Raw genomic sequence first — 26,914 nt, 5'->3', positions numbered from 1 at the left:
TTCCTGCAGGGAGTTTGCCACATAGTCCCACCTTACAAGCGGCCGCTGGAACCCTGGGATCTTAACAGGGTTCTACGGGCTCTTCAGAAACCACCTTTCTTTGTCGCTCCTTATTGGGAGACCCAGACAATTGGGTGTATAGCTTATGCCTCCGGAGGCCACACAAAGTATTACACTAAAAGTGTAAAGCCCCTCCCCTTCAGCCTATACACCCCCCGTACTGCTACGGGCTCATCAGTTTTTATGCTTTGTGCGAAGGAGGTCAGACATGCACGCATAGCTCCACAGCTTTGTCAGCAGCAGCTGCTGACTATGTCGGATGGAAGAAAAGAGGGCCCATAACAGGGCCCCCAGCATGCTCCCTTCTCACCCCACTCTTGTCGGCGGTGTTGTTAAGGTTGAGGTATCCATTGCGGGTACGGAGGCTGGAGCCCACATGCTGCTTTCCTTCCCCATCCCTCAATTAGGGCTCTGGGTGAAGTGGGATCCTTTCGGTCTCCAGGCACAGGAGACCGTGCTCCATCCACAGCTCCTGAGGACCATGCTGGATAGGAGCCGAGTATCGTTCAGGGACATGGCCCTGCTACTTTGAGGTACTCTGTGTCCCCGTGGGGACCGTGCACAGCAACACTCCAGCATTGCTGGGTGTGCTAGTGCACCGGGGACAGCAGCGCTGACTGCGTTTGTGCCATAACACACTTCAGCGTCGCTCAGTGTGTTCGTGTAGGGGGACTGCCGCGCTGACCGCCGCTGCCATGGTTATCACTACGGCGCGGCTGGGACTGTTAGTGCGCCGGGGACTTCCGCGCCGACCGCGCTTATACGGCGGCCGCGCTTATAACTCGAGTCCCCGGCTTTTGCGGCCTAGTCTCTTTTTCTTCCCGCCCCCAGCCCTGCCAGTCAGGGGAAGGGCGGGACGCTGTACAGGACGGCAGCACTGAGGGCTGGAGCATGCTTTGCATACTCCACCCCCCTCACTCTGCACAGTGGGGCACCAGTTCCCGCACTTTTCTGGGTCACGCCCACGGCTCCCTCCTCTCCTCAGGACGCCGGCAGCCATTCCTCTCAGCTCTGCTAACGCTGGAGAGGAGAGACAAGCTCAGGGAGACCCAGGCAGGATTTCTGGTGCCCACACAACCGCTTTGCGAAGGCGGTAAGAAGCACCTGTGGTGCTGGCCCCACTAGTGCAGAAGTGTACTTATAGATTACATGATTATAGACTATACTTTACACTGTATGGTGCACTGTTGATTTTTGTCTATATACCCTCCTGTATTGCTCAGAGGAGACAACAGCATGTCGTCCACAAATAGCAAGGGTGCCAAAGCACAGACTTACTATGCTGCCTGTGCAGCATGTACGGCTATACTGCCGGCAGGTTCCACTGACCCTCATTGTGTGCAATGCTCGGCCCCTGTGGCACTTTCTCAGCCGGAGCCTCTGCTAAGGGCGGCCCAGGGAGAACCACCTGTTAACACTGTCCAGGTGACAGGGACGGAGTTTGCAGTTTTTACTGAATGACTTTCTGAGACTATGGCTAAGATATTAGAAGCCTTGCAGTCCAGGCCGGCATCTCAAGCCAGGGGCACTGTGGAATCATTGCCCCCTGGTCCCCCTCAGTTGGAACAGCAATGTCCTCCCGGGGTGTCTCATGGATCCCAGGGTGAGGTCTCTGACACGGACCGCAGCCCCAGACCGATTAAGCGAGCTCGCTGTGATATCCCCTCGACATCATCACAATGTTCAGGGTCTCAGCGAGAGGACTCTCTGTATGATGAAGCGGAGGTAGCTGATCAGGATTCTGATCCTGAAGCCGCTCTCAACCTTGATACTCCTGATGAGGACGCCATAGTGAATGATCTTATTGCGTCCATCAATCAAATGTTGGATATTTCTCCCTCAGCTCCTCCAGTGGAGGAGTCAGCTTCTCAGCAGGAGAAATTCCGTTTCAGGTTTCCTAAGCGTACAATGAGTATGTTTCTGGACCACTCTGACTTCAGAGAGGCAGTCCAGAAACACCGAGCTTGTCCAGATAAGCGTTTTTCCAAGCGCCTTAAGGATACACGTTACCCTTTCCCCCCTGACGTGGTCAAGGGCTGGACTCAGTGTCCCAAGGTGGATCCTCCAATCTCCAGACTTGCGGCTAGATCCATAGTTGCAGTGGAAGATGGAGCTTCACTCAAGGATGCCACTGACAGACAGATGGAGCTCTGGTTGAAATCCATCTATGAAGCTATCGGCGCGTCTTTTGCTCCAGCATTCGCAGCCGTATGGGCACTCCAAGCTATCTCAGCTGGTCAGGCGCAAATCGACGCACTCACACGTACGTCTCCGCCGCAGGTGGCGTCTATAATTTCTCAAACGTCGGCATTTGCGTCCTACGCTATTAATGCTGTCTTGGACTCTGCGAGCCGTACGGCGGTTGCAGCCGACAATTCGGTGGCAATACGCAGGGCCTTGTGGCTGCGGGAATGGAAGGCAGATTCGGCTTCCAAAAAGTGCTTAACTGGATTGCCATTTTCTGGCGACCGTTTGTTTGGTGAGAGATTGGATGAAATCATCAAACAATCCAAGGGAAAGGAAACGTCCTTACCCCACGCCAAACCAAAAACGCCCCAACAGAGGAGGGGACAGTCGAGGTTTCGGTCCTTTCGGGGTGCGGGCAGGTCCCAATTCTCCTCGTCCAAAAGGCCTCAGAAGGATCAGAGGAACTCCGACGCATGGCGGGCTAAATCACGCCCTAAAAAGACCGCCGGAGGTGCCGCTACTAAGGCGGCTTCCTCATGACTTACGGCCTCCTCACACCGCATCCTCGGTCGGTGGCAGGCTCTCCCGCTTTTGTGACACCTGGCTGCCACAAGTAAAAGACCGTTGGGTGAGAGACATTTTGTCTCACGGTTACAGGATAGAGTTCAGCTCTCGTCCTCCGTCTCGATTCTTCAGAACATCTCCGCCTCCCGAGCGAGCCGAGGCTCTTCTGCAGGCGGTGGGCATTCTGAAGGCAGAAGGAGTGGTGGCACCGGTTCCTCTTCAGCAACAGGGCCACGGTTTCTACTCCAACCTGTTTGTGGTTCCAAAGAAGGACGGGTCCTTCCGTCCTGTTTTGGACCTAAAACTGCTCAACAAACACGTAAGGACCAGGCGGTTCCGGATGGAATCCCTCCGCTCCGTCATCGCCGCAATGTCCCAAGGAGATTTCCTAGCATCGATCGATATCAAGGATGCTTATCTCCACGTACCAATTGCTCCAGAGCATCAGCGCTTCTTGCGCTTCGCCATAGGAGACGAACACCTTCAGTTCGCGGCACTGCCGTTCGGCCTCGCGACAGCCCCAAGGGTTTTCACCAAGGTCATGGCTACAGTAGTTGCGGTCCTCCACTCTCAGGGTCACTCAGTGATACCTTACTTAGACGATCTGCTGGTCAAGGCACCCTCTCAAGAGGCATGCCAACACAGCCTCAACGTTACTCTGGAGATTCTCCAGAGTTTCGGGTGGATCATCAATTTTCCAAAGTCAAATCTGACACCGGTCCAATCGCTGACATATCTTGGCATGGAGTTTCATACTCTTCCAGCGATAGTGAAGCTTCCGCTGGACAAACAGCGTTCACTACAGACAGGGGTGCAATCTCTCCTTCAAGGTCGGTCACACCCCTTGAGGCGCCTCATGCACTTCCTGGGGAAGATGGTGGCAGCAATGGAAGCAGTCCCTTTCGCGCAGTTTCACCTGCGTCCACTTCAATGGGACATCCTACGCAAGTGGGACAGGATGCCGACGTCCCTAGACAGGAACGTTTCCCTCTCTCAGGCAACCAAAGCTTCCCTTCGGTGGTGGCTTCTTCCCACTTCATTATCGAAGGGGAAATCCTTCCTACCCCCATCCTGGGCGGTGGTCACGACGGACGCGAGTCTGTCAGGGTGGGGAGCAGTTTTTCTCCACCACAGGGCTCAGGGTACGTGGACTCAGCAAGAGTCCTCACTTCAGATCAATGTTCTGGAGATCAGGGCAGTGTATCTTGCCCTAAAAGCGTTCCAGCAGTGGCTGGAAGGCAAGCAGATCCGAATTCAGTCGGACAACTCCACAGCGGTGGCTTACATCAACCACCAAGGTGGACCACGGTCGGCAAGCCTTCCAGGAAGTCCGGCGGATTCTGCTGTGGGTGGAAGCCACAGCATCCACCATATCCGCAGTTCACATCCCGAGCGTAGAAAACTGGGAAGCAGACTCTCAGTCGCCAGGGCATGGACGCAGGGGAATGGTCCCTTCACCCGGACGTGTTTCAGGAGATCTGTTGCCGCTGGGGGATGCCGGACGTCGACCTAATGGCGTCACGGCACAACAACAAGGTCCCAACATTCATGGCTCGATCTCAAGATCACAGAGCTCTGGCGGCAGACGCCTTAGTTCAGGATTGGTCGCAGTTTCAGCTTCCTTATGTGTTTCCTCCTCTGGCACTGTTGCCCAGAGTGTTACGCAAGATCAGGGCCGACTGCCGCCGCGTCATCCTCGTCGCTCCAGACTGGCCGAGGAGGTCGTGGTACCCGGATCTGTGGCATCTCACGGTCGGCCAACCGTGGGCACTGCCAGACCGACCAGATTTGCTGTCTCAAGGGCCGTTTTTCCATCTGAATTCTGCGGCCCTCAACCTGACTGTGTGGCCATTGAGTCCTGGATCCTAGCGTCTTCAGGATTATCTCAAGAGGTCATTGCCACTATGAGACAGGCTAGGAAACCTACGTCCGCCAAGATCTACATTTCTCGAACGGCGCCCCTGCGCCGCTCGGATGCACTCTTTGTCCTTGTCGCTGGTCAGCGTAAAGGGACACAAGCTTCCAAGTCAACCCTGGCTCGGTGGATCAAGGAACCAATTCTCGAAGCTTACCGTTCCTCGGGGCTTCCGGTTCCCTCAGGACTGAAGGCCCATTCTACCAGGGCCGTGGGAGCGTCCTGGGCCTTGCGACACCAGGCTACGGCTCAGCAGGTGTGTCAGGCAGCTACCTGGTCGAGCCTGCACACTTTCACGAAACACTATCAGGTGCATACCTATGCTTCGGCAGATGCCAGCCTAGGTAGGCGAGTCCTTCAGGCGGCAGTTGCCCACCTGTAGGACGGAGCCGTTACGGCTCTATTATGAGGTATTATTTACCCACCCAGGGACTGCTTTTGGACGTCCCAATTGTCTGGGTCTCCCAATAAGGAGCGACAAAGAAGAAGGGAATTTTGTTTACTTACCGTAAATTCCTTTTCTTCTAGCTCCAATTGGGAGACCCAGCACCCGCCCCTGTTTTTGTATAACACATGTTGTTCATGTTAAATGGTTTCAGTTCTCCGATATTCCTTCGGATTGAATTTACTTTAAACCAGTTTATAATTTTTTCCTCCTTCGGGCTTTTGCACCAAAACTGATGAGCCCGTAGCAGTACGGGGGGTGTATAGGCTGAAGGGGAGGGGCTTTACACTTTTAGTGTAATACTTTGTGTGGCCTCCGGAGGCATAAGCTATACACCCAATTGTCTGGGTCTCCCAATTGGAGCTAGAAGAAAAGGAATTTACGGTAAGTAAACAAAATTCCCTTCTTTGAGCCGCTGCGGGATGTCTCTCTATCACGTCTTTCGCAGAAGGTGGCATTTCTAGTGGCAGTTACGTCACTCCGAAGAGTGTCAGAGCTTGCAGCACTGTCATGCAAAGCCCCCTTCCTGGTATTTCACCAGGATAAGGTGGTTCTGCGTCCGGTCCCGGACTTTCTCCCCAAGGTGGTGTCCCCTTTTCATCTCAATCAGGATATCTCCTTACCTTCATTTTGCCCTCATCCAATTCACCAATGTGAAAAGGATTTGCATTTGTTAGATCTAGTGAGAGCACTCCGGATCTACGTGTCTCGCACGGCGCCACTGCGCCGTTCTGATGCACTCTTTGTCCTTGTCGCTGACCAGCGTAAGGGGTCGCAGGCTTCCAAGTCAACCTTGGCTCGGTGGATCAAGGAACCGATTTTTGAAGCCTACCGTTCTTCTGGGCTTCCGATTCCTTCAGGGCTGAAAGCCTATTCTACCAGAGCCGTGGGTGCGTCCTGGGCATTGCGGCACCGGGCGACGGCTCAGCAGGTGTGTCAGGCAGCTACCTGGTCTAGTCTGCACACTTTCACGAAACACTATCAAGTGCATACCTATGCTTCGGCGGATGCCAGTCTAGGTAGGCAGGTCCTTCAGGCGGCGGTTGCCCACCTGTAAGAGGAGGGCCGTTGACGGCTTTTTTTTTTTTTTTTTTATCGGGGTATTCTTTTACCCACCCAGGGACTGCTTTTGGATGTCCCAATTGTCTGGGTCTCCCAATGGAGCGACAAAGAAGAAGGGAATTTTGTTTACTTACCGTAAATTCCTTTTCTTCTAGCTCCTATTGGGAGACCCAGCACCCGCCCCTGTTCCCTTCGGGCTGTTTGTTCTTTTGTGTACACATGTTGTTCATGTTGAATTGTTCTTTTGGTTCATGGTTTTCAGTTCTCCGAACATCCTTCGGATTGAATTTACCTTAGACCAATTTATAAGTTTCCTGCTTTTGCACCAAAACTGAGGAGCCCATGATGCACGGGGGAGTGTATAGGCAGAGGGGAGGGGTTACACTTTTTAAAGTGTAATACTTTGTGTGGCCTCTGGAGGCAGAAGCTATACACCCAATTGTCTGGGTCTCCCAATAGGAGCTAGAAGAAAAGGAATTTACGGTAAGTAAACAAAATTCCCTTCTTTTGCGTCCTGTACCTCGTGTGCGGCTATGTTGCCTGCGGGTTCCACCTACCCTCACTGTGAGCAATGTTCGACCCCTGTTTCGCTTGCTCAGCCGGAGCCTCGGTCACTAGTGGGCCCCTCGGCTCAGGTTGACCACTCTGCTCCCCCGGTCCAGGCGGCAGGGACAGAGTTTGCCTCTTTTGCTGAGAAACTCTCTGAGTCACTTTCACAATCCATGGCTCAGTCTATGGACAAATGGTCTGCCAAGCTGCTAGAAGCCTTGCAGTCCAGACCGGCCCTTACACAGGCCCCGGGCCCTGCTGGTTTTGTCACCTCCAGGTACCTCTCGGTCCGCGTCGCTGCACGCTCCCGGGGGGGACCCTAGGCCTCACGTGGAGGACTCCTGCACGGACCACAGTCCCAGACCGGCTAAGCGGGCTCGCTGGGAATCTTCCCCGACTTCTTCACGCTGCTCGGGGTCCCACCTTGATGACTCTCTGGAGGACGAGGCGGACGGCGCAGCTCAGGGCTCTGACCCCGACGTCGCCCTCAACCTTGATACACCTGAAGGGGACGCCTTAGTAAATGATCTTATCTCGTCCATCAATCAGGTGTTAGATCTATCTCCCCCGCCTCCACCTGTAGAGGAGTCGGCTTCTCAGCAGGAGAAACACCAGTTTCGGTTCCCCAAACGTACACTGAGTGCGTTTTTCGATCACTCTAACTTCAGAGATGCTGTCCAGAAGCCCAGAGCGGTTCCGGACAAGCGCCTTACTGACACACGTTACCCCTTCCCCTCTGACGTTGTTAAGGGTTGGGCTCAATGTCCAAAGGTGGATCCTCCAGTCTCTAGATTGGCGGCTAGATCTGTGGTATCGGTTGCAGATGGCTCATCGCTAAAAGATGCCACTGACAGGCAGATAGAGCTACTGGTGAAGTCCATCTATGAAGCCACGGGCGCGTCTTTTGCCCCGGCTTTTGCAGCCGTATGGGCACTCCAAGCTATCTCAGCTTGTCTGGCTGAGATTAATGCGGTCACACGTACTTCTGCTCCGCAGGTTGCGTCTTTGACTTCTCAGGCGACGGCATTTTCTTCATACGCCATGAACGCAGTCCTAGACTCTGCTAGCCGTACAGCGGTGGCATCCGCTAATTCAGTGGCAGTCTGCAGGGCCATGTGGCTGCGAGAATGGAAGGCAGACTCTGCTTCCAAGAGGTTCTTAACCGGTTTGCCGTTTGCTGGCGACCGATTGTTTGGCGAACGATTGGATGAGATTATTAAGGAATCCAAGGGAAAGGACTCCTCCTTACCCCAGTCCAAACCGAAGAGACCTCAGCAACGGAAAATACAATCGAGGTTTCGGTCCTTTCGTCCCTCCGCCAAGTCCCAATCCTCTTCGTCCAACAGGCCGGAGAAGGGCCAGAGGAACTCCTATGCGTGGCGGTCTAAGTCACGACCCCAAAAAGCCGCAGGAGGCACTGCCTCCAAGGCGGCCTCCTCATGACTCTCGGCCTCCCCTAGCCGCATCCTCGGTCGGTGGCAGGCTCTCCCGCTTTTGCGACGCCTGGTGGCCACATGTTCAAGACCGATGGGTGAGAGACATTCTGTCTCACGGTTACAGGATAGAGTTCAGCTCTCGTCCTCCGACTCGTTTCTTCAGAACATCTCCGCCCCCCGCTCGGGCCGACGCACTTGTTCAGGCAGTGGACGCTCTGAAGGCAGAAGGAGTTGTGATTCCCGATCCCCCTCAGGAACTTGGTCGCGGCTTTTACTCCAACTTGTTCGTGGTGCCAAAGAAGGACGGATCATTCCGTCCCGTCCTGGACCTTAAACTACTCAACAGACATATGAGCACCAGACGGTTTCGGATGGAATCTCTCCGCTCGGTCATCGCATCGATGTCACAAGGAGACTTCCTAGCATCGATCGACATCAAGGATGCTTATCTCCACGTGCCGATCGCACCCGAACATCAACGCTTCTTGCGTTTCGCCATCGGGGACGAACACCTTCAGTTCGTGGCATTGCCTTTCGGCCTGGCGACAGCCCCACGGGTTTTCACCAAAGTCATGGCATCCGTTGTGGCGGTCCTACACTCTCAGGGCCACTCGGTGATTCCCTACTTAGACGATCTCCTAGTCAGGGCACCTTCTCGGGTGGCGTGTCAACACAGCCTTACCATCGCTCTGGAGACTCTCCAGCAGTTCGGGTGGATCATCAACTTCCCAAAATCAAAGTTGACACCGACCCAGTCACTGACTTACCTCGGGATGGAGTTTCATACACAATCAGCGGTAGTCAAGCTACCGCTGGACAAACAGCTGTCTCTGCAGGCAGGGGTGCAATCTCTTCTTCGGGGACAGTCACACCCCTTGAGGCGCCTCATGCACTTCCTGGGGAAGATGGTGGCAGCGATGGAGGCAGTGCCCTTCGCGCAATTCCATCTGCGCCCACTCCAATGGGACATTCTCCGCAAATGGGACAGGAAGTCGACTTCCCTCGACAGGAACGTCTCTCTTTCCCTTGCAACCAAGACGTCTCTTCAGTGGTGGCTTCTTCCCAATTCTCTATCGCAGGGAAAATCCTTCCTGCCCCCAAACTGGGCTGTGGTCACCACGGACGCGAGCCTGTCAGGGTGGGGAGCGGTTTTCCTCCACCACAGGGCTCAGGGAACCTGGACTCCAGTAGAGTCTTCCCTTCAGATCAATGTTCTGGAGATAAGGGCAGTGTATCTAGCCCTATTGGCCTTCCAGCGGTGGCTGGAGGGCAGACAGATCCGTATACAGTCGGACAACGCCACTGCCGTCGCATACATCAACCACCAGGGCGGCACGCGCAGTCGTCATGCCTTCCAGGAAGTCCGGCGGATTCTGCAGTGGGTGGAAGCCACAGCCTCCACGATCTCCGCAGTTCACATCCCGGGCATAGAAAACTGGGAAGCAGATTTTCTCAGTCGTCAGGGCATGGACGCGGGGGAATGGTCTCTTCACCCAGACGTGTTTCGGGAGATCTGTCGCCGCTGGGGAACGCCGGACGTCGATCTCATGGCGTCACGGCACAACAACAAGGTCCCGGCATTCATGGCTCGGTCTCCAGATCACAGAGCTCTGGCGGCGGACGCGTTAGTTCAGGATTGGTCGCAGTTTCGACTGCCTTATGTGTTTCCTCCTCTGGCGATGCTGCCCAGAGTGTTACGCAAGATCAGGTCCGACTGTCGTCACGCCATCCTCGTCGCTCCAGACTGGCCGAGGCGGTCGTGGTACCCGGATCTGTGGCATCTCACGGTGGGTCAGTCGTGGGCGCTTCCAGACCGCCCAGACTTGCTGTCACAAGGCCCGTTTTTCCATCTGAATTCTGCGGCCCTCAACCTGACTGTGTGGCCATTGAGTCCTGGCTCCTAGCGTCTTCAGGGTTATCTCAGGCTGTCATTGCCACTATGAGACAAGCCAGGAAACCAACGTCCGCCAAGATCTATTACAGGTCTTGGCGGATCTTCTTGTCCTGGTGCTCTGATAATGGTTTTGCTCCCTGGCCTTTTGCCTTACCCATTTTTCTTTCATTCCTTCAATCCGGAATGGACAAGGGTTTGTCACTCGGCTCTCTCAAGGGACAAGTATCGGCGCTCTCAGTATTTTTTCAAAAGCGTCTGGCCAGGCTTCCGCAGGTCCGCACGTTCCTGCAGGGAGTTTGCCACATAGTCCCACCTTACAAGCGCCCGCTGGAACCCTGGGACCTTAACAGGGTGCTAACGGCTCTTCAGAAGCCACCTTTCGAGCCGCTGCGGGATGTCTCTTTATCACGTCTTTCGCAAAAGGTGGCATTTCTAGTGGCAGTTACATCACTCCGAAGATTGTCGGAGCTTGCAGCGCTGTCATGCAAAGCCCCCTTCCTAGTGTTTCACCAGGATAAGGTGGTTCTGCGTCCTGTCCCGGAATTTCTCCCTAAGGTGGTATCTCCGTTTCATCTCAATCAGGATATCTCCTTACCTTCATTTTGCCCTAATCCAATTCACCAATGTGAAAAGGACTTGCACTCATTAGATCTAGTGAGAGCACTCCGGTTCTACGTGTCTCGCACGGCGCCCCTGCGCCGTTCAGATGCGCTCTTTGTCCTTGTCGCTGGCCGGCGTAAGGGATCGCAGGCTTCCAAGTCAACCTTGGCTCGGTGGATCAAGGAACCGATTCTTGAAGCTTACCGTTCTGCGGGGCTTCCGCTTCCTTCGGGGCTGAAAGCCCATTCTACCAGAGCCGTGGGTGCGTCCTGGGCATTGCGGCACCGGGCTACGGCTCAGCAGGTGTGTCAGGCAGCTACCTGGTCTAGTCTGCACACTTTCACGAAACACTTTTTTTTTATCGAGGTATTCTTTTACCCACCCAGGGACTGCTTTTGGACGTCCCAATTGTCTGGGTCTCCCAATGGAGCGACAAAGAAGAAGGGAATTTTGTTTACTTACCGTAAATTCCTTTTCTTCTAGCTCCTGTTGGGAGACCCAGCACCCGCCCCTGTTCCCTTCGGGCTGGTTGTTCTTTTGTGTACACATGTTGTTCATGTTGAATTGTTCTTTTGGTTCATGGGTTTTCAGTTCTCCGAACATCCTTCGGATTGAATTTACCTTAGACCAATTTATACGTTTCCTCCTTCCTGCTTTTGCACCAAAACTGAGGAGCCCGTGATGCACGGGAGGGTGTATAGGCAGAGGGGAGGGCTTACACTTTTAAAGTGTAATACTTTGTGTGGCCTCCGGAGGCAGAAGCTATACACCCAATTGTCTGGGTCTCCCAATAGGAGCTAGAAGAAAAGGAATTTACGGTAAGTAAACAAAATTCCCTTCTTCCCGTTGGGCCCCGGCAACCTCCTCCCATTGCCACGTGTTGCCGGTCCTCATGCCCTTTTCGTCCCCGCCCTACCCTCCTCGGCTTTTCACAGCCTTCCTCTCTCTAGGCCAGTTACTACTCTCAGTGGATGAGCATTCTCCACACCCCTTCTCCCTCTATCGGTACTATCTTAGTTCTTCCTGCTTGAGCACAGCAGTGAGATCTGGTTTCCTGGCCTCCTTTTCTCTTCAGGATGATCATTCACGGTTTCTCTGCAGTTCGTTCCACGGTCCAGGAACAACCTCTGTCATTTTGGGTGTTTCACTAGCCCTCCTATTTCCCCATTTGTAAACTATACTTACTCTTAGGGAGAATTGCTCTTGTCTCTTTCCCACCTGTGGTTTTGCATTTCATATACTCATCCTGTAGGTTGCCATCAGGTCAGCCTATTGGTCTCTGTTCAATTTGCAACAACCCCTCTGTCAGATCCACATGAGTTTCCCCCTACTCCCTCCCCACTGCAAGCAAGAGCTTGCTGGCACCCCCTGAGAGGGCCGCAGCAGTGTCGCAGTCGGCGAACCTAACCAAGGTTTCCCAGACCTTTGTTCTTTGTCATTAACCATCTGTCTATTTCCTCATCCGCCTCTGGGGCTCCATTTGCTCCCTAGGGCGGATCTAACTCTCCACGGTCGCTCCCCCATGGAAGATCGCTTAAAAAGAGAACGCCCTCCAGCTTCTCTTCTAGATTTTCCTCTCCTTCCATCTCCTCCAGGATGTCTTCCATATCTCACTCTTCCTCTATTGCACCACAGGCTGTCCATAAAGCAGGCCCTCTTCCGGAGCAACATTCGGATCTAGATTCCGACCAGCTTTCCAAACTCTGTGACATGATGGATAGTCTGATTCTTGCAGTGAAGCAGACCATAAACGTCAAAGGAAACTATCCCCTGCCTCAGAGCAGGTTGTATCCATTGAGAGACAAGCAAACTCTAGTGTTTTCTAACCACAAAGAGTTTGACATAGACTTCTCCACAGAATGGGAGCACCCAGATAAACTGTTTAAAAAAAACAAACAAAATGGGCCGAATTAATATTCTGTACCCCTTTCCTTCTGATCTAGTTAGGAAATGGACCGAGTCTCTGGTCGTAGACCACCCCTGGTTTCCCAGCTGTCCACAAATACAGTCCTTTCCTTCCCTGACTGCCTCACTTAAGGATCCTACAGCACATTGAGTACATAGCCAAATCTGCATTCAAAGCCCCAGGGTCCACTCTCTACTAGGCCATTGCTTCTGCTGGGTCTTAAAATCAGTTTCTGCTTGGGCTAAATTACTACATTAGGGTATTCTATCTGGGGCCCCACCTGACAAACTAGCAGACCTGGCAAGTCAGATAGCTCACACAGCAAAATATCTCCTCTCACCTTCCCTACACTCTGCAGGTGCTCAGCCTTGGTGTTAAGCAATATCGTGGCGATTTTCCATTCCTTATGACCTAAGGAATGCAGCATCCAAGATGTCTCTCGCCAGGGTTCCCGGCTCTTTGGAACCTAGTTGGACAAAATCACCACTGGTGGGAAGAGCACCTCACTTCCCCCAACAAAGGCCAAAGTGCACTCCTCCCAGAAGATGGACCTTTTAGTTTCACTCCTTTTGTCAATTTTCATCTTCTGGGAATTCCCACTGTCGGGTGTGTTGGGAAAGGAAAAAACCTTTTTTAGATCAGCTTCTTCCTGGAGGTCATACAGGCATCAAAGTAGATTGGCAACATCCATATCTTGCAGATTTTTTTCCATCTGGGAAACTTCTCTGGGTGGGCAGCCATATCCTTCTGTTTCAGGACGCACTGCTCTCGGTAGTCCAAGACGCCTGGGTCAGGGAGGTAGTCTTTTACATCTACAAAATATTTCTCTTCTCTCCCTCGATTCTACTTCTTCAAGTCCAACCCAGCAAGGGACCCCTCATTTGTTTAAGGCCATATTTTCTCGCCACCAATCACATGTTGTCATCCCAGTCCTGTCTCACAAGTGCTTTTCAAGTTTTATTAAAACCCTATTTGTAGTCCCAAATAACGATGGCTCCGTCCAACATATCATGGATCTCAAACGCCTGAACAAGCTTGCCTACAGTAGGAGTCCTTTAGCTCTGTGATTGCCTTGATGGCCCTTTTTCTCACGTATCTACCATCACACTTGGAAGGCCTTGTTTCATTGGTGTGAAACAAACCAGGTCACTCCCTTATCTTTTTCCCTCCCCTCCCTGCTGGCTTTTTTTTGTCTTGTTTCGAGTCCAGCCTGTCCGTTAGCTCCCTTAAGGGCCAATTCTCTGCACCCTCTATTCTTTTCCAAAGGATTCTGACTTCCCGCTCTCAGATCAGGACCTTTCTAAAGGGTGTCACTCGCTCTGTGCCCTCTGTTAGATCTCCTGTTGACCCATGGAACCTACATTTTTGGTTCTGGACATTCTTCAGGGACCTTCTTTGAACCCATTTGGGAGATTTCTCTCCCTTTGCTCTCTTGGAAGGTTGCCTACTAGGTGGGGATCACCTCCATCACGTGAGTTCCAGAACGCACAGCTTTATCTATCTTGCCGTTCTCCATTCCTCATTTTCCATGAGAACATGGTGGTTTTCCACGCTGTGTCATCCTTTCTTACTAAGGTGGTCTCACCTTTTTAATGTGGATCTCATTCTTCCTTTGTTCTGCCCATCTCCTTTTCATCCTATAGATCAGGGGTCGGGAACCTATGGCTCGCGAGCCAGATATGGCTCTTTTGATGGCCGTATCTGGCTCGCAGACAGGGCTCCTACCTGTCTATGGGAAGGATGCATGCACCGCGCTCCCTCAGGCCACGGTGCACGCTGATAAGCATTGGCGGCAGTGGTGAGCGGCAATCTGCGGCGCCGTCACTTTAAGGCGCGCAGACATCCTGTTTTGAATTTCATCTGTGGGCGGAGCTACCGCCTTCTCAGTCCCACAGATGAAGGAGGCGAGCTTCTGTCCGGCGCTGTGTGGGCCCCCTCTCCACCGTGACCTAATCGGGTAAATGCCCTCCCTGCCTCCCCATTTTGGGCCCCGGTGAGCTGCTTCTAACCCCCCAGATGTATGCCCTGCCAATCCCCCCCCCCCCCCCCCCCCCGCCGATTCCGCGGGTGCTGGCCCCACCGATGCCGCGGGTGCTGGCCCCGCCGATGCCGCGGGTGCTGGCCCCGCCGATGCCGCGGGTGCTGGCCCCGCGGGTGCTGGCCTCGCCGATGCCGCGGGTGCTGGCCCCGCCGATGCCGCGGGTGCTGTACCCGCCGAGCCGCGGGTGCAGGCCCCACAGAGCAGCAGAGTTGTGTGTATTTGTCTGTATGTAGCAGAGTTGTATGTATTTGTCTGTATGTAGCAGAGTTGTGTGTGTTTGTCTGTATGTAGCAGAGTTGTGTGTGTTTGTCTGTATGTAGCAGAGTTGTGTGTGTTTGTCTGTATGTAGCAGAGTTGTGTGTGTTTGTCTGTATGTAGCAGAGTTGTGTGTGTTTGTCTGTATGTAGCAGAGTTGTGTGTGTTTGTCTGATTGTAGCAGAGTTGTGTGTCTGATTGTAGCAGAGTTGTGTGTCTGTTTGTAGCAGAGTTGTGTGTGTTTGTCTATGTAGCAGAGTTGTGTGTGTTTGTCTGTTTGTAGCAGAGTTGTGTGTTTGTCTGTTTGTAGCAGAGTTGTGTGTGTTTGTCTGTTTGTAGCAGAGTTGTGTGTGTTTGTCTGTTTGTAGCAGAGTTGTGTGTGTTTGTCTGTAGCAGAGTTGTGTGTGTGTGTTTGTCTGTATGTAGCAGAGTTGTGTGTGTTTGTCTGTTTGTAGCAGAGTGTAGTACCATTGTTTCAGTCCAGTTGTGGCTTTATACAGCAGGGAGGAGCATTCCTTGCTGTACTAAGTGAACATTGGAGCGATTGATCTGTCAATGGCCCTTTAAACATATTGTACGGCTCTCGCGGAATTATATTTCAAAATATGTGGCGTTTACGGCTCTCTTAGCCAAAAAGGTTCCTGACCCCTGCTATAGATAGAGCTTTGCACAATGTGGATCTTGCCAGAGCTGTCCGGCTCTGTTTTTCCAAGACTGCATCTTTCAGAAGTTCAGATTTAATGTTATACGAAGTGTATGCTTTTGCGTCAGCAGATGCCATCCTAGGCAGGAAGGTTCTTTGAAGCGGCAGTTGCCTGAGCTTAGGCCCGAGTTTGGCTTCCTTCTGTTTTCTTCCACCCTCAGGACTGCTTTAGGATGTCCCATGGTTTCGTGTCTCCCAATGAAGCGATGGAGAAAAGATTTTGCAAACTCTCCGTAAAATCTTTCTCTGAACCTTCTTTGGGGGGACACAACACCCACTTTTGTGTTGGTTTAACTACTTTAACCTTTTTATATGTTTTTACCTAGAGATGTTCTTGTCTTTAGTGAGAACTCAGTAGGAGAAGCAACAATAACTGATTAGCTTGGTTCCAGTTGGTGGGTGTAACCTGCTGAGGAGGAGTTAATTTTTTTTTTTTTTTTGCATAGTATCAGCCTCCTAGTGGCGGCAGCATACACCCTTTAGTTTCCTATGTCCCCAATGAAGGCTCTGAGAGAGATTTTTTTGGTAAGCACCCAAAATCTTTTTAGAAGATATTTCACTCGTATTTTTTTGCACAAGTGACAGGTCCACATGTCTTAAGATTATTTCATATAGTGGATGAACAAGTGTTTCTTCAGCGCTCTATTGGGAGACCCAGACGATTGGGGTATAGCTACTGCCCTCTGGAGGCCACACAAAGCACTACATTAAAAGTGCAAGGCCCCTCCCCCTCTGGCTATACCCCCCCCCTGTGGTATCACGGGTTCTCCAGTTTTAGCTTTGTGTGCGAAGGAGGTCAGACATTCCATGCATAGCTCCACAGTTTTTAGTCAGCAGTAGCTGCTGACTATTTCGGATGGAAGAAAAGAGGACACATATAGTGTCCCCAGCATGCTCCCTTCTCACCCCTGGATGGTGTTGTAAGGTTGAGGTACCTATTGCTGGTACAGGGCTGGAGCCTGACATGCTGTTTTCCTTCCACATCCCCTGGTAGGGCTCTGTGGAAGTGGGATCCTGCCGGCCTCTCAGCTCTGACGCCGGGCTCCATCCACAGACCCATTAGAACCTGATGGAGACGGAGCAGGAGTACGATCAGGGACAGGCCCTGCATCATACAGGTACTCTGTGTCCCCGGCAGGCACAGACACACTCCGGGCTGGCTGGGTGTTGTAGTGCGCCGGGGACCGCAACGTTGGAGTTAGTGTCCCTACAGATTACTGGGGGATTGTTTGTGTATGGGAACGCAGCGCCGACCCCCTCTGGACCGGGCGGCGCTGCTGTGACTTGTGGTGCGCCGGGGATCCGCCGTCCGCGCTTTTACGGCGGCGGCGGTTATAAATTGAGTCCCCGGCTTTTTGGGCCTAGGACGCCGGCAGCTCCGATTCGTTCCCGCCCCCACCCTGTCATTCAGGGTAGGGGAGAGACGCTGTTCGCTAGCAGCGACGAGGGCTGGAGCCTGATTTACATGCTCCAGCCCTCACACTAGGCACAGAGGGAAGCAGGCTTCCCGCTCTTAGCCAGGAACGCCCAGGGCCCGCCCCCCTTCTCTCTCAGGACGCCGGCAGCCATTACATGCAGTCTGGCTGGAGGAAGGACGCAAGGCTCTGGGAGACCTGGACTAGGGGCTATCTGGCGACCACACACCCGCTTTTTAAGCGGGCGGTAAGCGATTTTTCTGTGCTGGTCCCTCTAGTGCCTCACGGTGTATCGGTGTACTGTGTAGGATATAGAGATATTGTATTTCTTGCACTGTGAGGTCGCTTCTGGCTGCATCTCCCAGATCCCTCTGTGGAAGCAACAACATGCCATCCTCAAAACGCAAGGCTGCCAAGGCTAGGGCTGTGTATACTGCGTGTGCTGCATGTCGGGCTAATCTACCAGCAGGCTCTGATGACCCCCATTGTGTGCAATGCTCCGACCCGGTGCTGCTTCGCCAGCCGGAGTCAGGAGGGAGAGTGACCCAGGCTGAGACGCCTGTAAGTCCTGCCCCGGTGACAGGGACAGACTTTGCAGTTTTTGCTGATAATATGTCTGTCTCTATGGCAAAAATCCTTGAAACCTTGCAATCTATGCATGGGGCTCAGTCTTTGGGCACGGCGAGGCCTCTGTCCTCAGGTCCCCCTCACTTGGAATTAATCCAGCCCACAGGGGGGTCCCCGGCTTCACAGGCCGAGGATTATGACTCAGATGATAGCCCCAGCCACCCTAAGCGAGCTCGCTGGGAAAGACCCTCGACGTCATCACACTGCTCAGGGTCTCAGCGCAATCAGTCTCCCTGTGATGTGTCTGATGAGAGTGATCAGGAATCCATTCCTGGAACCCCTCTCAACCTGGATACCCCTGATGGGGATGCCATGGTAAACGACCTTATCTCAGCCATCAATAGGCTGTTGGATATTTCTCCCCCAGCCCCTTCAGCAGAAGAGGCGGCTGCGGAGCAGGAGAAGTTTCGTTTCCTTTATCCCAAGCGTAAATTGAGTGCTTTGTTGGATCACGCTGACTTCAGAGAATCAATCCAGAAGCACGACGCTCACCCAGAAAGGCGTTTCTCTAAACGATCTAAAGATACGCGTTTCCCTTTCCCCCCTGAGGTGGTCAAGCGCTGGACACAGTGTCCAAAGGTAGACCCCCCGATTTCCAAACTCGCAGCTAGGTCCATAGTTGCAGTGGAGGATGGCGCTTCACTTAAAGATGCCAATGACAGACAGATGGACCTTTGGTTAAAATCTGTCTATGAAGCTATCGGCGCGTCGTTTGCTCCGGCATTCGCAGCCGTATGGGCACTCCAGGCTATTTCAGCTGGCTTAGCAAAAGTGGATGCTATCATACATCCAGCAGTGCCGCAAGTGGCGCACCTTACCACGCAGATGTCGGCGTTTGCGTCTTACGCTATCAATGCGGTCCTAGAATCTACCAGTCGCACCTCAATGGCGTCCGCCAATTCGGTAGTTTTGCGCAGAGCCTTGTGGTTAAAGGACTGGAAAGCAGATGCTGGTTCCAAAAAATGTTTAACCAGTTTGCCTTTATCTAGAGATAGACTGTTTGGCGAGCCATTGGCTGATATCATTAAGCAGTCTAAGGGTAAAGACTCCTCTTTACCACAACCCAGAACAACCAAACCTCAGCAGAAAAAGTGGCAGCAGAGGTTTCAGTCCTTTCGAGGTTCGGGCAAGACACCATTTACCTCGTCCAAAGGGACTCAGAGGACGCAAAGAAACTCAGATTCGTGGCGGGCTCACACGCGCCCCAAGAAAGCAAATGGAGGTACCGCTTCCAAAGCGGCTACCTCATGACTTCCAGCCCCCTCCCTCCGCATCGCCGGTCGGGGGCAGGCTCTCCCGCTTTTCCGGCATTTGGATGTCACAGGTCAAAGACCGGTGGGTGACGGACATTTTGTCTCGCGGGTACAGAATCGCGTTCAATTCTCGTCCTCCAGCTCGGTTCTTCAGAACCTCCCCACATCCAGACCGAGCAGATGCTCTGCTGCAGGCGGTGGGCTCCCTAAGAGCGGAAGGAGTGGTGATCCCAGTCCCTCCTCAGGAACAAGGGCAAGGGTTTTACTCCAATCTCTTTGTGGTTCCAAAAAAGGACGGCTCGTTCCGTCCTGTTCTGGACCTAAAACGGCTCAACAAACATGTGCACGCCAGGAAGTTCCGGATGGAAACCCTGCGTTCTGTCATTGCCTCAATGTCCAGAGGAGACTTCCTTGCCTCAATAGACATCAAAGATGCTTATCTCCACGTGCCAATTGCTACAGAACATCAACGTTTTCTACGTTTTGTGATAGGAGACGACCATTTTCAGTTCGTAGCTCTGCCATTTGGTCTGGCAACAGCCCCACGGGTCTTCACCAAGGTCATGGCGGCGGTGGTAGCAGTCTTGCACTCTCAGGGACACTCGGTGATCCCTTACCTAGACGATTTATTGGTCAAAGCTCCCTCTCAAGAGGCATGTCAGCACAGCCTGAATGCTACGCTGGAGACCCTACAGTCTTTCGGATGGATCATCAACTTTCCAAAGTCGATCCTATCACCGACTCAATCACTAACGTATCTTGGCATGGAGTTTCATACTCTAGCAGCGATAGTGAAGCTTCCGCTGAACAAGCAGCGGTCACTACAGACAGGGGTGCAATCTCTTCTGCAGGGCCAGTTGCATCCCTTGCGGCGCCTCATGCATTTCCTAGGGAAGATGGTGGCAGCCATGGAAGCAGTTCCCTTTGCGCAGTTTCATCTGCGCCCACTTCAATGGGACATTCTCCGCCAATGGGACGGGAAGTCAACGTCCCTGGACAGGAAAGTCTCGCTTTCCCAGACGGCCAAGGACTCCCTACAATGGTGGCTCCTTCCCACCTCATTGTCTCAGGGAAGATCCTTCCTGCCCCCATCCTGGGCAGTAGTCACGACAGATGCGAGTCTGTCAGGGTGGGGAGCAGTATTTCTCCACCACAGGGCTCAGGGGACGTGGACTCCGCAGGAGTCCACCCTTCAGATCAATGTTCTGGAGATCAGAGCAGTGTATCTTGCTCTACTGGCCTTCCAACAGTGGCTGGAAGGAAAGCAGATCCGAATCCAATCGGACAACTCCACAGCGGTGGCATACATCAACCACCAAGGAGGGACGCGCAGTCGGCAAGCCTTCCAAGAAGTCCGGCGCATTCTAATGTGGGTGGAGGACAGAGCATCCACCATATCCGCGGTTCACATCCCAGGCGTAGAAAACTGGGAAGCAGACTTCCTCAGTCGCCAGGGCATGGACGCAGGGGAATGGTCCCTTCACCCGGACGTGTTTCAGGAAATCTGTCGCCGCTGGGGAGTGCCGGACGTCGACCTAATGGCATCCCGGCACAACAACAAGGTCCCGGCATTCATGGCGAGGTCGCGCGATCAAAGAGCTCTGGCGGCAGACGCCTTGGTTCAAGATTGGTCGCAGTTTCAGCTCCCATACGTGTTTCCGCCTCTGGCGCTCTTGCCCAGAGTGCTACGCAAGATCAGATCCGAGTGCAGCCGCATCATACTCGTCGCTCCAGACTGGCCGAGGAGGTCGTGGTATCCGGATCTGTGGCATCTCACGATCGGTCGACCGTGGTCACTGCCAGACCGACCAGACTTACTGTCCCAAGGGCCGTTTTTCCATCAGAATTCTGCGGCCCTGAACCTGACTGTGTGGCCATTGAGTCCTGGATCCTAGCATCTGCAGGATTATCTCAAGGAGTCGTTGCCACAATGAGACAAGCTAGAAAGTCGAATTCGGCTAAGATCTACCACAGAACGTGGAAGATTTTCTTATCCTGTTGCTCTGCTCAGGGAGTGTCTCCCTGGCCATTTGCATTGCCCAAGTTTCTTTCCTTCCTGCAATCGGGGTTAGAAAAGGGCTTGTCGCTCAGCTCCCTTAAAGGGCAAGTTTCGGCACTATCCGTGTTTTTTCAGAAGCGTCTAGCACGTCTTTCTAAGGTGCGCACGTTCCTGCAGGGGGTCTGTCATATTGTGCCCCCGTACAAGCGGCCGTTAGATCCATGGGATCTGAACAGGGTACTAGTTGCTCTCCAGAAGCCGCCCTTCGAGCCTCTGAAGGAAGTTTCCTTTTCTCGGCTGTCACAGAAAGTGGCGTTTCTTGTTGCGATCACATCGCTTCGGCGAGTGTCTGAGCTGGCAGCTCTGTCATCCAAGGCTCCCTTCCTGGTGTTCCACCAGGACAAGGTAGTGCTGCGCCCTATTCCGGAGTTTCTCCCTAAGGTCGTATCCTCTTTTCATCTTAATCAGGATATATCCTTGCCTTCTTTTTGTCCTCATCCGGTTCACCGGTATGAAAAGGACTTACGTTTGCTAGATCTGGTGAGAGCACTCAGAATCTACATTTCCCGCACGGCGCCCATGCGCCGTGCCGATGCACTTTTTGTCCTTGTCGCTGGTCCGCGCAAGGGGTTGCAGGCTTCTAAAGCCACCCTGGCTCGATGGATCAAAGAACCAATTCTAGAGGCCTACCGTTCTGCGGGGCTTCCGGTTCCTTCAGGGCTAAAAGCCCACTCAACCAGAGCCGTGGGTGCGTCCTGGGCATTACGTCACCAGGCTTCGGCTCAACAGGTGTGCCAGGCAGCTACCTGGTCCAGTCTGCACACTTTCACCAAGCATTATCAGGTGCATACCTATGCTTCGGCGGATGTCAGCTTAGGTAGAAGAGTCCTGCAGGCGGCAGTGACACCCCCGTAGGGGAGGGCTGTTTTGCAGCTCTAACATGAGGTATTTCTTTACCCACCCAGGGACAGCTTTTGGACGTCCCAATCGTCTGGGTCTCCCAATAGAGCGCTGAAGAAGGGAATTTTGTTACTTACCGTAAATTCCTTTTCTTCTAGCTCTTATTGGGAGACCCAGCACCCGCCCTGTTGTCCTTCGGGATGTTTTTTTGTTGTTTGCGGGTACACATGTTGTTCATGTTGAACGGTTTTTCAGTTCTCCGATGTTATTCGGAGTTAATTTGTTTAAACCAGTTATTGGCTTCCTCCTTCTTGCTTTGGCACTAAAACTGGAGAACCCGTGATACCACGGGGGGGGTATAGCCAGAGGGGGAGGGGCCTTGCACTTTTAATGTAGTGCTTTGTGTGGCCTCCAGAGGGCAGTAGCTATACCCCAATCGTCTGGGTCTCCCAATAAGAGCTAGAAGAAAAGGAATTTACGGTAAGTAACAAAATTCCCTTCTTTTACAGTATGATGTCTATGTTACAGGTTCTTCTAGCACGAATGATTGAAGAAGAGGAAAGCTTGAAAGATCGTCTGCTAAAAAGCATTGATGACTGCAGAAAAGAACTGAATGATCTGTGTGAGGAGCTGCATCTTCCTCCATTTGAAGTAAGTATATAATGCTCTGCAAGGAGAAATTTGTTCAAGCAGTGAATTGTAGATGACTTCTGCTGTAAGATCACTTCTTCCTTTTTCCAATTTCAGCATGAATTCACTTGTCTTGGGCTCAAAAAATAATTCTGTATCAGTCTAGAATATGCGACTGCCAATAAATATAATTAAAACAAGTAGAGATCAAACTGCTTACTTAATTTCCTCTTCTGTAGAGTTTGGGGGGACAGTTTACCATAGACATATGAAATTTGATCCTATTGAAAGGTTTCTTTTTTTTAATACTATTAATCTCATCACGACACATGACGTACTGGGTACATCATGGATTGTGTCAGGTTAATGCCTGCCTGCTGCCGCCGGCAGCGATCGCTGCACATGTCGGCTGATTTGAACAGCTGACCTGTGCGGCTATAAAGCACATGTGGATTCGCTCCCCACTCATGCCTGCTAACCACTTACAGCGCTCTGTGAAAATGTCATTCACTTACCCGGCTCCATCGGAAGTCACGTGATGTGATCACGTGGATCCGATGGTTGCCATGGTAGCACAGGGTCATGTGATGACGCCTGTAGCCATCATGAGTCAGTTCCTCTTGCAGCCAGTAGAGGGCCTTGTGTGAGAGGAGAGCTGCTTTTGTGTAGATCCGAGCAATACTGCTCTGATCTACAAAAAAAAAGAATGAGCGATCAGACCTAGGGTCCTAGGGTACTAAAAAAAAAAGTGTTTTAAAAAATTAAAAAACCCTAAAAGTTCAACTCATGCCCCCCCCCCCATTTGCCCCATTTGAAAATTATAGGGTTAACAAATCTACACATTTGGTATCACAGTGTTCACAAATGCCCGATCTATCAAAATATAAAATCAATTAATCCGATCAGTAAACTGCATAGCAGCAAAAAAATTCAAAACGCCAAAATGTTTTTTTTGGTCGCTGCAAATTTTGCTCAAAATGCGATAACAGGTGATCAAAACGGCATTTCTGCGCAAACGTGTTACCGTTTAAAACGTCCGTTCAAGAAGCAAAAAAATAAGCAGTTAATGAGCCATAGATCCCAAAAAATGAGAATGCTATGGATCATGGAAAATGGGGCAAAAAGTGAGCCATTTTTCTGGACAAACCTAAGAATTTTTTTAACCCCTTATTAGATAAAAGTAAAGCTATACATGTTTGGTGTCTATGAACTTGTAGCGACCTGAGGCATCACAACCACACATCAGTTTTACCGTATAGTAAACATGGTGAATAAAATATCCCTAAAACAATCATGCAATTCCACTTTTTTGCAATTATTTTGCACTTGGAAATTTTTTTGCCGTTTTCTAGTACAATGAATGGTAAAACTTATGGTTTCTTTTAAAAGTACAGCTCGTCTCTCAAAAATTAATCCCTAATATGGCAAGATTGACAAAAAAATAAAAACGTTACGGCTCTCGGAAGAAGGGGAGCGGGAAAAAGCGGAAAATCACCCGGAGGTGAAGGGGTTAAAGGGCTTAGACAGAAAATTAGATATACTGGTGTTTTTAAAATTTAAATACAATGTATACTCTAGCATAAGCCGACCCAAGGCACCTAATTTTACCACAAAAAACTGGGATAACTTATTGACTAGAGTATAAGCTTGGGGTTGGAAATCCCAGTAGATACTGGTAAATTTTATAAATAAAAATAGTTACCAATAAAGAAGGGAATTTTGTTACTTACCGTAAATTCCTTTTCTTCTAGCTCTTATTGGGAGACCCAGACGATTGGGGTATAGCTACTGCCCTCCGGAGGCCACACAAAGCACTACACCAAAAGTGCAAGGCCCCTCCCCTTCTGGCTATACCCCCCCGTGGTATCACGGGTACTCCAGTTTTAGTGCCAAAGCAAGAAGGAGGAAGCCAACAACTGGTTTAAACAAATTAACTCCGAGTAACATCGGAGAACTGAAAAACCGTTCAACATGAACAACATGTGTACCCGCAAACAGCAAAAACAATCCCGAAGGACAACAGGGCGGGTGCTGGGTCTCCCAATAAGAGCTAGAAGAAAAGGAATTTACGGTAAGTAACAAAATTCCCTTCTTCTTCAGCGCTCTATTGGGAGACCCAGACGATTGGGACGTCCAAAAGCTGTCCCTGGGTGGGTAAAGAAATACCTCATGTTAGAGCTGCAAAACAGCCCCCCCCTACGGGGATGTCACTGCCGCCTGCAGGACTCTTCTACCTAAGCTGGCATCCGCCGAAGCATAGGTATGCACCTGATAATGCTTGGTGAAAGTGTGCAGACTCGACCAGGTAGCTGCCTGACACACCTGTTGAGCCGAAGCCTGGTGCCGTAATGCCCAGGACGCACCCACGGCTCTGGTTGAGTGGGCTTTTAGCCCTGAAGGAACCGGAAGCCCAGCAGAACGGTAGGCCTCTATAATTGGTTCTTTGATCCATCGAGCCAAGGTGGCTTTAGAAGCCTGCAACCCCTTGCGCGGACCGGCGACAAGGACAAAAAGTGCATCGGAACGGCGCATGGGCGCCGTGCGGGAAATGTAGATCCTGAGTGCTCTCACCAGATCTAGCAAACGCAAATCCTTTTCATACCGGTGAACCGGATGAGGATAAAAGGAAGGCAAGGATATATCCTGATTAAGATGAAACGAGGATACGACCTTAGGGAGAAACTCCGGAATGGGGCGCAGCACTACCTTGTCCTGGTGGAACACCAAGAAGGGAGCCTTGGATGACAGAGCTGCCAGCTCAGACACTCGCCGAAGCGATGTGATCGCAACAAGAAACGCCACTTTCTGTGACAGGCGAGAAAAAGAAACTTCTTTGAGAGGCTCGAAAGGCGGCTTCTGGAGAGCAACTAGTACTCTGTTCAGATCCCATGGATCCAACGGCCGCTTGTACGGGGGCACAATATGACAGACCCCCTGCAGGAACGTGCGCACCTTAGGAAGACGTGCTAGACGCTTCTGAAAAAACACGGATAGTGCCGAGACTTGCCCTTTAAGGGAGCTGAGCGACAAGCCCTTTTCTAACCCTGATTGCAGGAAAGACAGAAAAGTGGGCAATGCAAATGGCCAGGGAGACACTCCCTGAGCAGAGCACCAGGTTAAGAAAATCTTCCACGTTCTGTGGTAGATCTTAGCAGAAGTTGACTTCCTAGCTTGTCTCATTGTGGCTACCACTCCCTGGGATAAGCCTGTTGACGATAGGATCCAGGACTCAATGGCCACACAGTCAGGTTCAGGGCCGCAGAATTCTGATGGAAAAACGGCCCTTGAGACAGCAGGTCTGGACGGTCTGGAAGTGACCACGGTCGGCCGACCGTGAGATGCCACAGATCCGGATACCACGATCTCCTCGGCCAGTCTGGGGCGACGAGTATGATGCGGCTGCAATCGGATCTGATCTTGCGTAATACTCTGGGCAAGAGTGCCAGAGGCGGGAATACATATGGGAGGCGGAACTGCGACCAATCTTGCACCAAGGCGTCTGCCGCCAGAGCTCTTTGATCGCGCGACCGCGCCATGAATGCCGGGACCTTGTTGTTGTGCCGAGACGCCATTAGGTCGACGTCCGGCACCCCCCAGCGGCGACAGATTTCTTGAAACACGTCCGGGTGAAGGGACCATTCCCCTGCGTCCATACCCTGGCGACTGAGGAAGTCTGCTTCCCAGTTTTCTACGCCTGGGATGTGAACCGCGGAGATGGTGGATGCTGTGTCCTCCACCCAATTCCGAATGCGCCGGACTTCCTGAAAGGCTTGCCGGCTGCGCGTCCCTCCTTGGTGGTTGATGTATGCCACCGCTGTGGAGTTGTCCGACTGGATTCGGATCTGCTTTCCTTCCAGCCACTGTTGAAAGGCTAGTAGGGCAAGATACACTGCCCTGATTTCCAGAACATTGATCTGAAGGGTGGACTCTTGCGGAGTCCACGTCCCCTGAGCCCTGTGGTGTAGAAACACTGCTCCCCACCCCGACAGACTCGCATCTGTCGTGACCACTGCCCAGGATGGGGGCAGGAAGGATCTTCCCTGAGACAATGAGGTGGGAAGGAGCCACCATTGTAGAGAGTCCTTGGCCGTCTGGGAAAGAGAGACTTTCCTGTCTAGGGAAGTCGTCTTCCCGTCCCATTGGCGGAGAATGTCCCATTGAAGTGGACGCAGATGAAACTGCGCAAAGGGAACTGCTTCCATGGCTGCCACCATCTTCCCTAGGAAGTGCATGAGGCGCCGTAAGGGGTGCGACTGGCCCTGAAGGAGAGATTGCACCCCTGTCTGTAGGGACCGCTGCTTGTTTAGCGGAAGCTTCACTCTCGCTGCTCGAGTATGGAACTCCATGCCAAGATACGTTAGTGACTGTGTCGGTGACAGATTTGACTTTGGAAAGTTGATGATCCATCCAAAAGTCTGGAGAGTCTCCAGCGTAGCCTGTAGACTGAGTTGGCATGCCTCTTGAGAGGGTGCC

General features: G+C 52.2%; 1 protein-coding gene across 4 annotated transcripts in view; it reads left to right on the top strand.

The window, feature by feature from the left end:
• Positions 1 to 26,914, top strand: part of PRC1 (protein regulator of cytokinesis 1) — a 149,976-nt gene that overhangs the window by 33,533 nt on the left and 89,529 nt on the right. For all 4 annotated transcript variants that reach the window (XM_075345898.1, XM_075345900.1, XM_075345899.1 and 1 more), the window contains exon 3: positions 22,340 to 22,462. In XM_075345898.1, the coding sequence (XP_075202013.1) occupies positions 22,340 to 22,462 (123 nt within the window). The remainder of the gene's footprint in view (positions 1 to 22,339; positions 22,463 to 26,914) is intronic.

The sequence above is a fragment of the Anomaloglossus baeobatrachus genome, chromosome 4, assembly GCF_048569485.1.
Source record: "Anomaloglossus baeobatrachus isolate aAnoBae1 chromosome 4, aAnoBae1.hap1, whole genome shotgun sequence".
Taxonomy (NCBI): Eukaryota; Metazoa; Chordata; class Amphibia; order Anura; family Aromobatidae; genus Anomaloglossus; species Anomaloglossus baeobatrachus.
Note: the sequence above shows the minus strand (reverse complement) of the source record. Positions and strands in the feature narration are given on the sequence as shown.